This window comes from Chaetura pelagica, unplaced genomic scaffold (genome assembly GCF_000747805.2).
Source record: "Chaetura pelagica isolate M959 unplaced genomic scaffold, ChaPel_1.0 scaffold45, whole genome shotgun sequence".
Lineage (NCBI taxonomy): Eukaryota > Metazoa > Chordata > Aves > Apodiformes > Apodidae > Chaetura > Chaetura pelagica.
The window spans coordinates 1437400-1453407 of NW_009953217.1; the positions used below are offsets into that span (position 1 = coordinate 1437400).

At 38.9% G+C, this 16008-nt stretch overlaps 1 protein-coding gene across 1 annotated transcript in view; it reads left to right on the forward strand.

Annotated features, from left to right (window-relative positions):
• Nucleotides 1-16008, forward strand: part of TMEM132C (transmembrane protein 132C) — a 196168-nt gene that overhangs the window by 160069 nt on the left and 20091 nt on the right. Inside the window, exon 6 of the mRNA XM_009997683.1 lies at nucleotides 14063-14206. Coding sequence (XP_009995985.1) covers nucleotides 14063-14206 — 144 coding nt within the window. The remainder of the gene's footprint in view (nucleotides 1-14062; nucleotides 14207-16008) is intronic.

Here is a 16008-nt window from a genome sequence, read left to right on the forward strand (position 1 = left end):
AAATGAAAATGGATCAATAAGGCTATCTCGTCTGGCTGGAATTAAATTTTCCATTGGATCAAGTTGTATGTCATTTTCTATGCAGCACAATAGTATGTGTAATTTCCTTTTCCAGCATCCCTCACATCTGACAAAGCTATTGAATGGAATACTTTGAGGTTTTTAAAAATCTGAGGGGAGGTGGGGCCAGATTTTTAGAGTGGTCTGTAAGAGATGTCAGCACACAGGCCAGGGACTTGAGATCCCCCAGCCTGCCCATGCTTGATGCCCATCACTTGTGCATGTTAGAACAGTACTGTCAGGGACTCTTTCTTCTGCCAGTGTGGCAGAGTGCAGGGCTGCATGGAGATAACCAGATACTTCTATGCTGATTTTTAAGCTTGCAGATTAGCCTGAGTCGAGTCCACCTTTTGCTGCAGAAAAATGTTGGTATTGGTTCATGGTGCCGCATTGTGTAACATGAACTCCGGAGATTCTTTTGTTCTTGTGATTTATTGGACAAGATTTGGGGACTGCTTTAAGTACTGGTTCAGATTTGTGATACTGCTCCATCAGAAGAAGACATCTAAAATAAGAGTTTCTATTTGAAATGACAGCTGATTACAATTCTGATTGTTTAACATAACCACAAAGGCAATTTCACAGCTGCCACACATATGAGCAGAGACCATGCAGAGCCATAATAAAGAGCCAACAGAAAGTGAGCTCCGGACCCAGATGATAGTGCTTGAAGACATGCCAGGGCTGTGTGTTTTGATGCTGTAGCTGCTACAGACTGTGTTCCACCCTATGTGCCCTCCCCTGCGGCCTTCACTGCCAGATCAGACAGAGGAGAGCAGAGAAGCACTTCTCAGCAGGGGACCAATTTCAGAGGCTGATACTCTGTAAAAGTTTGCAGGTGAAACAGATCTGGAATGTAAAGACAGAGGAGTTATTAATTTGTAAGACTGTAGCATGTGTTAAGCAATTCTGACTTGGACCAGAGTTCACCTGTGGTCAACAATGAGAGGCAAGTGCTACGCCTGGGTCTAGATCTCCTGCAGCACCACACTTCTGCTGCTGAGGATTTGAAAGAAATGGAAGGGGAGATGGAGGAACATTGCCTGGGCTTGTTCCTGAGGTGCTGGCAGAGCTGGTGGGGAATTGAACTCAACAGTCTTGATTGGTAGATTATGCCCTCTCCTGTGGAAGTTAATGTACTGGTTTTCATCTAAACTAATCAGCTTTAGCTAACAGTCAGTTGTCTTGTCTTAACTGATAAATACAAGCCCAGGCACTGCCCAAACTTATTCCAGACAACAAACATTTGTGGCTTACCCTAGAGTGTAAGTGGTCTCCACCTTCTCACGCTGTCACTTAAAAGAGGTGCCAGATGAACAGTGACTGCCAGAGCAGAGCAGGTATGTTTGCAAACACAGCAGGAAATTAGCCAGTTTGAGCATTAAGTGGGTTAGCTGTGACCCGCACAAAAAACCAGAAACAATTTCTCCTAATTGACAACTTCTAATGATGATTTTGATTTGTAAAAAAGAGTTTTCTTATTTCCAGGGAATACCTCCTTCTTCACAATCAGGGGAAGTACACACCTAGCAGAATTATTATTTTTTTAGGCTGGAACCTAATTAATGAGTTACTGAGTTGCTCCAGCTTGGACAGTGAGTATCTAGACAACAAGAAGATGCTTTACTCTAATGGAAGGTAATGAGTGAGCATAAGAGGAAAAAAAATCACCAGGACTTCTATAAGCCTCAGTATTGTAATGAGCTACCAGAAGCATTAAAAAATCCAGCAACTTTTCAGCTTCCATTTGCTATTAGATGCATGTTTGCCTTACCTTGCTTTCAGTTTACTGTTCATTATCCAGCCAGACTTGTCACTGAGGATGTTTGTCATGGAATTCATTAGGAATCTGTACTTCAAACTCAGTTGTTCTGCTTGAGAGAGATAAAACTCTAAAATAGGACAGGGTTCAGTAGAGTCCCAGGGAGGAAGCCAGTACAGTGCTTCTGGCTCTCTCTGCTTGTGCAGCAGCTACGGTGAGGACGAGGGGAGCAGCAGTGGTGGTGGCATTTGATGTATTCATAATCCTAATACCTAAAGGGTACTAAGACCTCACCAAAGCTTGCCTACTCATAAAGCCTGCTTTGCCAAGCTAGAGGGGCTGCATGCAAAGGTCCTTCTGCAAGGCCTGAGCTCTCCAGATTGATGCACATCTGCTAAACAAATTAACAGACCCAAACTTCTCCACTGTGGCAGTGGCCCCAGTGCTGTGGTGTGTGCATTAGACCTTGTTAAACTGCAGGGCCTGGCAATGAAAACCAGCACAGTGAACCTATCAAGATTGGTTTTCTTCTCTGAAACAAATTATGCTTAATATTTAAAGCACCAGCACCATAGTACGAGGATCAGCAAGCCAGCAAGCTGGTGAGAGAGGGAATTCCAGCAAGCAAATAGAAACAAAAGTAACACTGACACTAATTTTAACCAGGTCCCAGTCATCTTATTTATCCTCTGAATTTTTTTCTCTAGCAAAGCTGATTGTCTTTCTGCAAGATTTGTTACCTCACAGAACAATAATATAGGCTGTAATGATGTAGTTTATTGCTCTAATTTGCTTTTGGAAATCCTCTATTAGTGAAAAATAGCAGCAGCACAGTTTTATTAATTACAGCAGTTGGATATTGAATGCTGACTGTCACTGTCAGGATTAGTGACTGTGTTCTACGCGACTTTCCAAGGCCCTACAGGACCAGAGCTGTGCATGTTTTGGAGCTTGTGAAATGAGTATTTTGATTAAACTAAGTAAGTGTCAAAAAAATAATTCAAGTTCACTGGGGAGTTCGAGAAAATGATAGAGGGAAACATTAGCCTGTAAATTCAGTGTTGAAAAACACAGCAGTGTGTTACTGCACCTCAAAATGTGCTTACATCATGTGGTTCTGCAGCACAGCCCGCTTGCCTATCCCTGTGGGTACCTTCTACCCACAAACTGCTTCTGGCACTTCAAGCCTTCAGGTTTATTATTGAGTTTTACTCTCAGTTTGCCACTCCAAAGAGAACAATTCTTTCTTTATTTATTTATTTAATGTGGAATGTTTTTACCTTGGCACAACACTTTTATTTTCATTTGCATTTAGTGGATGTTACCAGGATGTTGCTGGGGGAAGAGCATGTGTAGAAAATCACCTTGTGTGATTTAAAGGTGAATTCTCATCCTTTTGTGCTCTGAAACAGTGCACAATTGAGTGAAATCCAAAAGGCTTGCTATAACCTCTTGGTGGTCTTGAATTCTCATTTTGGAGAGCTAACAGAAGGTAGAAGGCCTCCTGCTGCATATATTATGTCAGCAGCAGAAACCAAAGTGATCAGTCTAAGACCTGGATGTACTTTGGAATCATCTTGTATTGGGTCCTATGTGTCTGTGTGCCAGCACCAAGCCATTTTTATAGGGCTGGAAACTTTGATTGAGCCAGCAGAGAAGTCCATGTTTTAGATTCTGGATCTGGGACAAGATGTCAATTGCAAGCACTGAAAAGCAGTGCCTAAGAGCGGAGCTGCCAGCTGGCATGAGGTGTCCTGCAGCATATGCTTTAAGGATGCCTGGAAGCTTCAGGAGTGAGCTTGGTGTAATAAATAAGTCATTTGAGACAGTGATTCCTCCTCACTGCTCTTACCTCACTTACAGGCTACTCATTGAGCACTGGGAGACTGATATGCAAAAACAGGGATTGTCTGACGGAGTAGGAGCCACATGTCTAGTTAGGTTCTGCCTCTTTTGGATCTTTGGCTGCACTAAGGTCCACAGCTGTTTACTGTGCCCATCATTAAAATGGACACAGTAGTTAATATTTCAGCGTAATTATTTGGCTCACAGGATCATTCTGTACTGTTGATTCTTTATAAAGGAATATTCCCTGCTAAAACAGGAATTCCGGTCTCCCCCACTCAGTACTGGTAGTGTTATTCCAGTCCTGAAGAGTAAAATTTAAGTGAGGCAAGGCTTGTGGCTAGAGGTCATATCTTTTATTAGGCCATCCAATAGAGTCAGAAAAAGCAGACAAGCTTTCAGGCACAGAACTCTTTTTTTCAAGCCTCTTTCAATGTTGTAAGTTGCTGTGAGATGCTCAGATAAAGATAATGGTCACTATGATTGCTCCAGGTTATACTAACAAACATAATACTCCTTTAAACAAATGGATTTGATCCCTTTGCCCTTCATATCACTGACTTATACAATGATTGTAGCAACCTATTTCAAGGATGCTTCTCTAACCATGAACCTCTGACATGATCTTGCAAAGCAACCCCCTGAAGGTAAACCATGTTTTTGCTTGAGTAAGGAAGCAATAAGTATGTGATCATACATACTTTATATATTTACTTTGCCTCCTTCCACATATCTGTCACTTTTAATTTCTATATAAAACACACCAGTCTGTTAGATGTGTTTCACCAATAATTTAATTTTTCTGCCTCTCTCTCTACTAACTGTAGTAAGTTTCAGATGTCTGTACAGTATCTAGTCTTATTAATGTGACAATCTTGTTAGTGCTTTCTGTGTGCTTTGCTTGTGTGGACCTGCTATGAAGTCAATGAAATCAATAAACTATTTGAAAAGGAAAAATAATCCAGAGGCAAGGATAGGAAATAATAATGACTATTTTCTTCATTTTTATTACTATTTTTCATAGCAGTTACAGGGGAATCTCTATTGTGTTTTTGTTACAGATTTTGCTTATCAAAAATTAAAGCTGTACAGACAAAATAAGAAAAGAGCAAGTAGAAATTTTCTCTTACTGATCTTAAAATAGACTGAATTGAATCAAAATAATTTAGCAGAAGGAACCTGCTTCGCTTCCACTGTAGTTTAAACTACATTCTGAGACCTATGGGCTTAAGCCAAGGTCATGTGTACTCCATGGCTAAAAGTTGTGGACCTTAAGGAATTTGTATAATATGATTACTGGCTATTAAAGGGGGAAAGGAACTCATTAATAATCCATAACAAAATAATCTACACAAATAAAACAAATTCACAACCCTCTGCAGCAGCCATAAAAATAATCCATGCATCACTCAGTATTACTCTATAATACTTGAGAGAACAGACCTCAGCTTTACTGAAGCCACTGACAAAATCACTGTTGATTTCAGTGGGGTCAGGTTTTAAAAAATTATGTTTGCAAAATATTTACAGAAAGAAATATCTGGGATAGAAATGTATTATGTATAAAATGAGAAGTACTGCTTCCATCTGCCTATAATCAGGTATGTGGCTTCTATTAACATGGAATGCCTCATAATCTTGTTTCCATTATAGTTGTGTATGGAACTGTGTGCATACAGATCACTCACATCTGCACATGTAGTGTGTAATGGTGTGTGCAGCCATGCATGTGGCCTAATATGCTCGTATATTTTCAATCTGCAACTGTCTATTGATTACAGCTATTACAGCAATATTATTATAGATATATAGCCAACTATATAACAGGGCTGCAGGTTTAATTGAAATGAACATGAGAAGAATTTCAAATTGCTAATGAAAATTGCCTTTTTACTACCAGCTATATTCCCACAGTCGTCACAGACTGGAGACATCACCAGAGCTGTGCTGGTTCTGCTTAATGATGGAGCAAACCCAATTTACCTGGGGGTCCATTTCCAAATAGCTTCCTCAGACTCATGAAAAAGGAAAGTAAATGACTGACAGATCTTGAGTCCAGAAAATGCCCTTAAATTGACAAATTTCACATATTAGTCTTTTTGCAAAAAAAAAAAAGAAGACTGTAAGCCATGAAATTCTTTCAGCAAGAAGATATTATAGAGCTCCATCCATGGCTGCTTAAGCACCCATGAACTATTCCATTATAAGATCACCAGGTGGCTATTGCCTTTCTCTCCCATTCAGGCTTTAACAATATTCCCACTCCCATCTGTGATAAACTTAATGGGACCATTCAGCAATGGAGAGGTATTCATCAGAGATGAAGGCTTTCTCAGACAATTATTCCTTAGATGTTTGAGTAAATGAAAAGCTATTTTTGTGATTAGAAAGGATAGAAACTGTTGCAGTTTCTGAGGCCATTTTATTGGCACAGCTTTTGGAATCAGTAACAAATATTTATCCTTTCCTAGGAATGTTGTGAGTAGCTGCTGTCACTGAACTAATGCTCTTAATATGTTTCTCTCCACTCCATTTTCCAAGCACATGGGTACTCTTCTAAGATTACTTGTTAGATAAAAATTGTATGTATGAGTACATATTGTAGATATTGTCATATGGCTGCTAGAGATGAAATATGTGCAATTTATGCACTGCATAAATGTATAAAAACACACGTTTTCAAGAGAACTTAGGACAGTTTATTGCTTCTATCCATCAGATGTAAGTATATTCATAAGTATCAGTAAGTATCCTTACATAAGTAGCAGTGCTCTGAAACAGGCAGCAGGGAAGGTTCTCAAGTATGTCAGTCTCAGAATAAGGGCTTTTAACCTGTCACTTCACAGCTTTTCATCTGTTTGCATTTTCTGTGCTCAAAGTAACCTGCAATGATGATAAAGCTGGAATACCTCAGGTAATCACTCACATTTCAACCCAAACCAACATTTTTTTTCTCTCTAGATAATGCTTCCTATGTAAGTGCTTTCATTTCTAAGTCCATTTAACAAAATGCTGGAAGTAAGGAATTAAATTTTAGAAAGAAGAGCAGGTATTTTTCTGTGTTACACAGACACATCTTTTAAAGATTCAGGTTTTTTGTTTCACTTATGTCTTAGGTATAGAGAAATAATATGTGGGTGTCTGCTTCCTCTCTTGTCACCTTTATATCCTTTTTCTATATTTTAAGTGGTTATAGAAAGATGAAATGTGGGCTTCTGCTTCCCATCTCCTGCAGTTGTCCTTAAAACTCTTTCTACATTCTTAGTGGTCCCCAAATTGTTTCCTTTGAAGTGATTTCCTCCACACAGCAGGAAATTCCATCTTGCTTTGAAAATGCATATTGGCCATTGGATCCTGGTGTATCTGGTCTGTGTTGATACATAGTGATTATGATAGACACCTAAAAAAGACAAACTGTGCACATCTACAACTTTTAAGATATTAAAAGACAACATAATCAAGCATGAAAGTGTTCAGTTGATTTTATTTTATGTCTTTATTAATTTGCATTGTCTGTCACCTAGGGGGTGAGATTATCTAATGAGATCATCTTGTTGGGGTAATTTAGGGTGGTAGGGAAGGTTTGAAGTTAATTCTTGAGGATGTGATTCATTTAAAAAAAGCACTGAATGCAAGTGTAATACATGTGCTGTGTGAGCTAACCATGTTCCTCTCTGCCTGGTGCAAGCAGTGTCACAGTAAATTACACTGTTCACAAAACCTACAGGGAAGATTGTGCTGGGCCAGAGACATTCCCAGCCCAGCACCATTTGCTTTCTCTCCTGGCCCCAGAAATCTGCCACTGTTTTCCTTGCAGTATTCTGGCCCCAGGAGAAATGAGTGAGGGCCCCAGCTAACCTGTGTACTGATGGACTTTACCTGTGTACTGATGATGGTCACAGCCACTCTTCTGGGAGGTGAGAAATAAGAGCCTGAATCCCATATGCCTTCTTACATCCCTCTTTCCACACTTCCTCTGTTTACCTTCTTTAAGACTCCTGCAGACCCACAGGCATCACATTGATCAAGCTCTTCAAACAAACGTGGTGCATGCTAGGGACAGAAAAATGCCAGCGTCCACCTGGAGGTCTTTCCATGGGTCATGTTTTATCTGTGTTTGACTTCTGCATTGTTTGTTCTTCAGGGCAGGTGTTGTCCTTAATTTTTGTACCATATACATTGTCAGCCCTTTAACAAAGCTTTCATGAAGAGAAGATAGCTCAGTGGTGGTGTGTGTTGAAAACAATTAGCATGCAAAAGAAACGTTGAGATCCTTTGTTCTAATATCCTTCTACTATTCCAGTACTATCCTCTTCAGAAACTGACTGCAGAAATGGCAACTTTTAATAAGTCTGTAGATTTTAAATGGACAAATTTTTCGCCACTGTTAATTTGATCATTAATTTACATTTTCCTTGGCACTGTGGACCTTGGAGTCATGGGGTAACCTGGATTCCATCTTGATCCATGTTTGAATACTGAGGGGTGCTATTAAGCCATCAGGTTGCCCTGCTTTGGTTTTACAGCTTAACGACATTGCCCCATTTCCTTTCCAGTGTGATATTACTCATGAAGTAAAAGTTCTCATCTTATCAGCTGATGAAGGAAGCAGGGCAGGGTTTATGTGCAATGGACCAAGGGGCATCAGGTGAAAGAAAAGAGCAAGCCAAAATCTGACCAACAAAATTTGCCCTTCCACACTGCATGCCATGGAGTGAATTTGCCTCGGGAGGTCCTCAGTCATGATGCAAACTCTTTGGTCTGGAGAAACATGCCTGTTCTTCTGGAGTGCGTGCTATGAATTTAAAAACAGAGCAGCAGCTTCTTTCTCTTCTCATATATACTATGGGTGAACATGTAGAACCCAGTTGGCAGAAAGCACAATGTATAAATTACTTTTAATCATGGGATTATGTAGATAAACAGTCAGCTGCCTCACAATGGTATTTTGTTAATCAGCTGTAATCTTAGTAGTATAAATAACTCAAATCTACAACCAGCGTGTTACCAGACTCCGCAATCAGCAAAGCAATTGTCTGCAGTGCAGCCCAGCTCTGGGCATCGCTAACTAGGACGCCCTGGAAACTCCTGGTGCATAACTTCATGCTCATCAGTAGACTATTTATGGTGTTTGCAACTGACATATGTAGAGTTTACTTTCTATCTCCCACATCTCCATCTTCTTCTCTTGTAAATGTGTTGCCAAGGTGTCATTATTCATCAAGGGTGATGGTTTGAGCAATAGTTGGAAGCACAGTGCAGCTCCTGCAGCATTATCTCCACAGATTCCAGTGCTGTCAGCAGCATGCAAGGGCTTGCTGCTTCTTTTCTTTTTCCATAAGACAAATTCTGTTTTGATTTTAAAGTAGACACTGCCCAACTGCCTCCTGCAAACTTTTTTGATTAATTTTCCTTATGAGTTAAGATGTAATTGGTGTTCCTGCTTCACTCCTTCAGGTCTACAGCACAGGTTTGTTACTAATGAGGTAGTGTGTTTTGTGTGAGGGAGAAATCTTAGGCTTAGCTATGATTAACATCATTCTATGAGATTTCACTTACAGAATTTTCAGCCTGTAAACAGGACCATTCTCATGACCTCAGGCTCCCATGGACTTCTCTTGATAACACCATCTAATCGGATTTAGAGTTTAATTAAACAGCTGTCACTTTGCTTCCTCATTCTGCTGCAATTTAATGTTGAATTAGTTCCTAAATCAGTCATGGCTGAATGGTTGCCTTCTTACAATTGAGAGGTTGGATGAACATAAGGTTTGCTCTTCAGCTAAATTCAAGCAACTAAGACTTGTATTCTCTATTCTTGCTCTTTGCATAGAGCTCCCACTGACATTGGTGGAAGTCCCCTGACTGAAACAGGGATGGAATAAAATGTGAGATTCCTGCAGAGTCAACCAGAGTATTACCAAACTTCAAATGATCAAATGTGAGCACACACTTATTCTCAGCTCTGGCTAGAATGCATTAGATCTATGGCTGTTATTTTCCCTTTCTAAAAATGTACTGATTTTTCTGAATACTAGTTCTGCTGAGTTTTCTGTGAAGTACCACAATAACTGCAGCTGTGGAAGAAGGTGTTTAGACCAACACTACTTCTAGTGGACATTATTCCAATTAACCTGCATGTAACCAAGACCAGAGTATGAACAGAAAATTATGGTACTCTGAATTGTAACATCAGCTCCAAGCAGGAAAGCTCAGGGACTTCCTATAGAGTGGTGATACTTGTTTCAAATTCTTCTATAGAATAGTCTCACTGAATTCAGGTCTCAGTGTGATATGATGTAGCATCTCACTCCCTGCCTGAGTCCAATCTCACCATTTTTCTTTGAAATGCCAATGAATTCTTTTCCTGATCTACTCAAATGTAATCAAGATTTGTAACTGTGGTAACTGGAAGGAGGCACACACAGAGGGGTTCTATCCTGTGGGCTTCTTGTTTAAATCTTTTTAATCAAGGAGTACCACTTGGTCCTAACTAGTTGCCCTTGAATTGCATCTTAGCACAAGTGCTTAGCTATAAGGAGGTGAGAAAACCACCCAGGCCTCTTCCTTTCTCTTTTTGTCTGAGGAGGACAGATGAATAGTAGAAGTGGCTCCTGGTATGAAGATTTCATACCCCACCTTTTGCATACATGTGCCACAGAGAAGCTTTTCTTTATCTGTAGCAGTTATTGGGTTGTCACCTCAGGGCTTCATTTCTGAAGGCACTGAAGTGTGGTGAAAGTTTGTGTAGGGGAGGTACAAATCTGTGCCCTTGATGCAGAGCCTGATGCTTCAGATCCTTTGCAAAATGTTGGAGTTTGAGCAAACAAATGTAGTGCTGATTTGAGCTAGACCAGTACACGAGATATTGTCAGGGCTGGGAAAGAGATGCTTTGTTAGTGGATAACGAAAATGCTGTGTTAGGTGAAGACAGTTACTCAGTTCTATTTGGGAGATCTAGCTAGAAGATAAAACTTCTTAATACATTTTAAAAGTAATTTCTTATGCACACAATTCTATGGTTTACATTTGAATGTCTCCTTTGGTTAAAGCCTTATGTCTAACTGCTCACCGTCCTCTAACCGTTAGAGGAACAAGAAAAAAAAAAAGGTCTTTAATGCTCCTTTAAATAGGAGTGATTTCCTTCAAATGCTGTATTGATTTCAGGAATGCTCTGGTGACTGGAAAGAACTGTCCTGATGTGGAGTTTGTAGGTTGTTCTTCACACAAGAAAACCAACTCTATCTCTGTAATATCAGTCAAATGTCATTGGATTTGGTCATTGTGCTGCAAATAAGAGTTGGAGGCTTCAAGAGATGTTCAGAACTCAGACCTCCCTTCTGTGTCAATGAGAATTGTATATGTAGTTCTCCATTTTGACTTTGGAAATTGCAACCCTTGTTTTTTTAGAGTTTGCAAGACACTCAGAGAAACTTCTTTCCAACCTGGATATTGATGCCTACTTATAATTCAACCTCTTTCTGTGTTGTTTTGTTTGTTGTTTGTTTGTGGTTTTTTTCAATTTACTTTCCCCTACTTTCCCCATTTTTTAATTTATTGGGAACAAGTCCAAGTATTGCTAGGAGATGCTTTCAGTCTTTTGCTACACAAAATAAATTTGATTTAAAAACTTTAGTTTATGCCTGTGTAGAAAGCAGATTAGTTCTTGAGGGATTTTAAAAATTAAAGAATGTGGAAATGGCCAAGATATTGTGATTTTGAAAAGTGCCTACATTTTAAATGAGTTTTTAGTCTCTCCAAAGGTTTCTGAGTAATCTTGTTTGTGTACTCCCAAATTAACTTGCAAAGAGGATAGCATATTGCTTTAAAAAACCCAAATATATTAAAATCACCACCAATACCAGCTATTATATTTCCTGTTCTGATATTAGAACAATTGTTTTTTTTAATGTTGCTTGACGTATCCTTAAAGATTCAGCTACTATTTCTGCTTATTGGTGGATAATCAAGGATATTACAGAAGGTCTCTGAATGCAGGAGAACCAGGCTCTGCATCAGAGTCCCCTGGTCTGTGGTGCATGTTCAGAGTGCTCAGGATTGCAAAGGAAACAGACAGAGTTCTAGTTAAGCTCCTTTTATTTTTGAAAATTTCAGTTCAGTTTTTGAGGAGTCTTGGACCATGGATCCTTCTGCCTGTGTATGGGAGCAGGCAATGGGTCAATTCTCTCTTACATTAAACCTTTGGCTTTATTGCAGCAATATAAATGAAGGTCAGAGGAGACAGGAGTTGTGCCATAAGGCTATTCCATGTACAGAGATATGGGGCACACATTTTTCTATTTTAGTTCTAAAGAAAAAAATAAAATAGTAGAATCAGGACTTGGATCTTTGTCTTTTTTTTTTTTGTCTTTTTTTTTTTTTTTTTTTTCTAATATGACAGTTGAATAGCACAGAGCATTTACAGACTGAGTAAGGAAGTGGCAGATCTGAAAATTGCTTTTAACATGGTATATAATATATTCATTGCTTATACTTCAGTATTTCTTAATCTGTGTAATACCAATGAATTATGGCTGCTTTCAGTGGAGGTTAAGCATAAAGGTTTCCATCTCTGCTCAAAGCTGTAGCAGTTTGATTACCAACAGCTTCCTAATGCTGAGGATCTCCAGTAATTGCAATGGTGCTGGCTATGAAACCATTTGTTAATATCTACAATATGTTTCCATCTCCTTTATGCCACATCATGAATTTGTAATTCCTGAAGTTCATATTGGGCTACAGAGAAGCTGTGTAAAATTTCAGTAGCCCTTTATCATGACCAGTGATGCCTTTTACAATTTTGAGAGCAGATGCATCTCTGAAGTAATTAATCAAAATACATTCATTCAGATGCACATGACTTTCTTTAATGAAACCATTAGCAAAGGGCAGAAAATCGAGGTTTCTAATTGCTGGTAATGTGCCAGTAGCCAAATTTTCTGTCTTCTCTACAGAAAGGTCTCGGGGAAGTTTGAAAAGCTTTTTTAACCTTTGTAATAATGGCTTTATATCAAAGCCACTTAGAATTCAGACACACCAATAATGACCTCTTGGAAAGAGAGAAACAGAAGTGACAGCTTATTACTTAATAATGGGCAGGTCAGTTCAGCACTGCATGGTGCAGTAGCAGGAGTATGTTTCACATTTGCCTTTTGGGCTTTTCCATTTTAAAGGTACAGATCATTTTGCTTTGTCCAGTGAGCAAGGATCATGTTATTTGAGATGGGTGAAGCAGAACAGAGTTATTTAGGATACAAGATTTATAGGTTACTGTGTTATCATTCAAGTTTGAAAAACTGGAGAATATTAAGATGCTGGGGTGAAGGGAACCACAAGAGGTCATCTGCTTCCTTTCCTTTACTGTCTTGGGTAGCTTTGTTTTCATATATTTTCAACCTTATTTAAGGTTCTTGCATTTCTAGAACAGTCAGCATTCCTCTTTTAACAGGTTTGGTTTGTTTAAAGTTTGATGGGCTTTCTTAGAAGAGCTGTAGGAGAACCTGAGAAAATACAAGTTGCAAGATGAAAAGAAAATCTAACTTAACTTTTAAACTCCCTAAACTTGAAGTGAAAAGAGTACCAATAGTATCAGTGCCCCATTTTGCTGGTGTTGACATTGGTGGCTGCAGGCCTCATTACATTGGTGCTGAGGATTTTACTGAATAATTCATTCACTTTATGGGAATTAAAAAGTTGGAGAAAACTTTCAAGTTGCTTCTGCATGGGAATCTTGGGAATATGGTGATGCTGAAACAGTTCAGCAGTTAGAAGAGTTAGCTTAGTCAATGGTGTATTGAAAGGCTTTTATCTACCTCGACTCAAGTTCAAACTTCAGATTTCCTTATTATTTTCCCTGCAGGTAGTAGCATCACTAACTCCTTCTGGATACCTCACATTGCTTCATTGGCCATATCAAAAGAAAATAAATAATCTTGGAACAGTTCCAGATCCAAAGTTCACAGAGAGGCTTTGTGGTTGCAATGGGCACAGACTCAAAGTGCAGTATTTTAAACTTTGAGGCTCTTGCATCTGTCCCAAACATTGCCAATCAAATCCAGTTTAGTAAAAACTCTAAGCTTTGGTTTTGGAAGGTAAATATTCATAAAAGCCCCCCACTTCAAAAGTAGAAGCTACCTGCGATGTGTGCCTCTCTGGACTGAATGTAGCTGTAATAATTTTGCTCACTAGTTAAGAGTGTGCAACGTGTTAATTTAGCAGGTGATAGAATTAGAGTTTTGATACATTTTACCAAGTTGCATCTGTTTGAAGACAGATTAAATCAGTAGCCACTGAGAACTAATGTGTCTGTCTTGAGTGCAGTTGAAGAGCTGATGCTTGCCATTTGGAGATGTCTTCAGCTGTCTCTGAGCAGGGCTGTGTTTGTTTTGTGTACAGGACACAGAAATTCTGAACACTGCAATTCTCACTGGAAAAACAGTGGCAGTGCCCATCAAAGTGGTCTCCGTCGAGGAGAACAGTGCTGTGACAGACATCTCTGAATCTGTTGAGTGCAAATCCTCTGATGAAGACGTCATTAAAGTAAGTTCATGCCATGTATTGGCCTCTGAAATGTCATGTCTTTTTATACACTAATGGGTAATAGCCTGGGAACAACCACTAAATCTACTCCTGCAAATTAATTGTACTACTGTTTCAAAAGCATAAGGAGGGTGATTTTTAAGAAAAGAATTAGGAGCAACAGTACAGTCATTTTGGTGTTAAATTTCTGTGCCCTAATTTTAAAATGTCTTGGTAATGTCACCTCAAGTGTGGTGTGCACAGAGTTGATTCACTGCAAAAACAGCTCAGCTGTTAGTACTGCCTCTCCAGATGTTTTATCACCTTTCCAGCTGTGATTATCACCTTCACAGCTGCATCTGTGGAATGAATCGGATTAATATTCCCCAGAAAATGCAATATAAAGTCATCCTGGTTGACTTCCCATTCGGCTGAGAGCTGGTTTGGATTAACAACTTGGTTCTATGTAGAAGTGGCTGGAAAGCATTCAAATGAGTAGTCCATCAGTTTAGCACTAGCAGCAAGTGAACATGACCAGTGTCAAGTTTTTCCATTCAGAGGCAGACTCAGCTCAGGGAAAAAAACCAAACATGAATCTGGTGGGCATTAGTCATACATCACCAGGTGATGCATAGAAAATTACAGTAGGATAATTTCCCAAATAAAAAAACCTTCTGCAAAAATGGCTTCTGGGTTTTATAGCTTTGGAGCATATTGATCAAGGAGAAATGAAATTCCCAAATCTCACCAAAAAAAGGAGTGTTCTCACCATAATTGCAGCACAGCCTGGACTACTGCAGCACTCAGCAGTTTGTTTGGAAAGAATGTTTTCTTGAAGCACCATGTCCTTTGATTAGCACTTGGGACCCTGCTGTGCTCTTCTCTTATTTTCTGCAGAAATAATTTATCTCCACTAAAAAGGTTTCTTAAAATTGGAGCCTGTGTGCACTTTAGGAACATTTTAAAGTGGATTCTAGATGCCTCCTTCTCTGGCCATTCTGAAGATGAAGTGAAACAAATAACTGGAGGCTAACACACAATGTTTATTGGAATTGACTAGAAGAACTTTTCAGCTGTAATTTCTTTCTCTTCCAAAATGTTTTAAAATTGCTCAAATGACCAGATAAACTATATTCTGTGTATTTAGAAATATAAGCAGAATCTCTGGAGAAATGTGCCTGTGACATCAGTGCCAAATGCTGTTAGGCACACAGCTAATTAAAAATTAGACTTCCATGTAATGCTTTGAACAAAAAGGTTTTATTGGCTCATAAAGAAAAAGGGCACTTTTTTTTTTTTTTTTTTTTCCCCCATCTAGGATGTTCCAGTTTCCAGGAAATTTCTTTGTATGGGGAAGTGAAATTTGAGGCTCAAGTCAAATTGACATACTCACATTGGTTCTGATTTTTAAAAGCACTTGGAAAGCTTCAACTGGAGCACAAAGGCCTTTCATCCTTAATTCATTTTGAAATTCCCCATCAAGCTTTTATGTTAAATTCTGTGTATATATCATCTCCCTCTCTAAAATACTGTTTTAGACACGTCGTTGGGAGTAACCTTTCTGTTTAAAAAAAAAATCCAGTCATGATAAATCATATTTATTAGGAAAAAGATCATTTTATCTTCAACAAAGAATGTCTGCATGGGTTTACAGTTCATGTTCCCGACCATCCTCAACATGCAGAACCAAAACATATTAACATGTATGAAAGCCTGTAGATTAATTTAAAGCACAAGGAAAAAACATTACTGATGAGAGATATTTAATACTTAAATATATTAGATTTTATATTATATCACACAGATATTTTTGTTTTATTTTA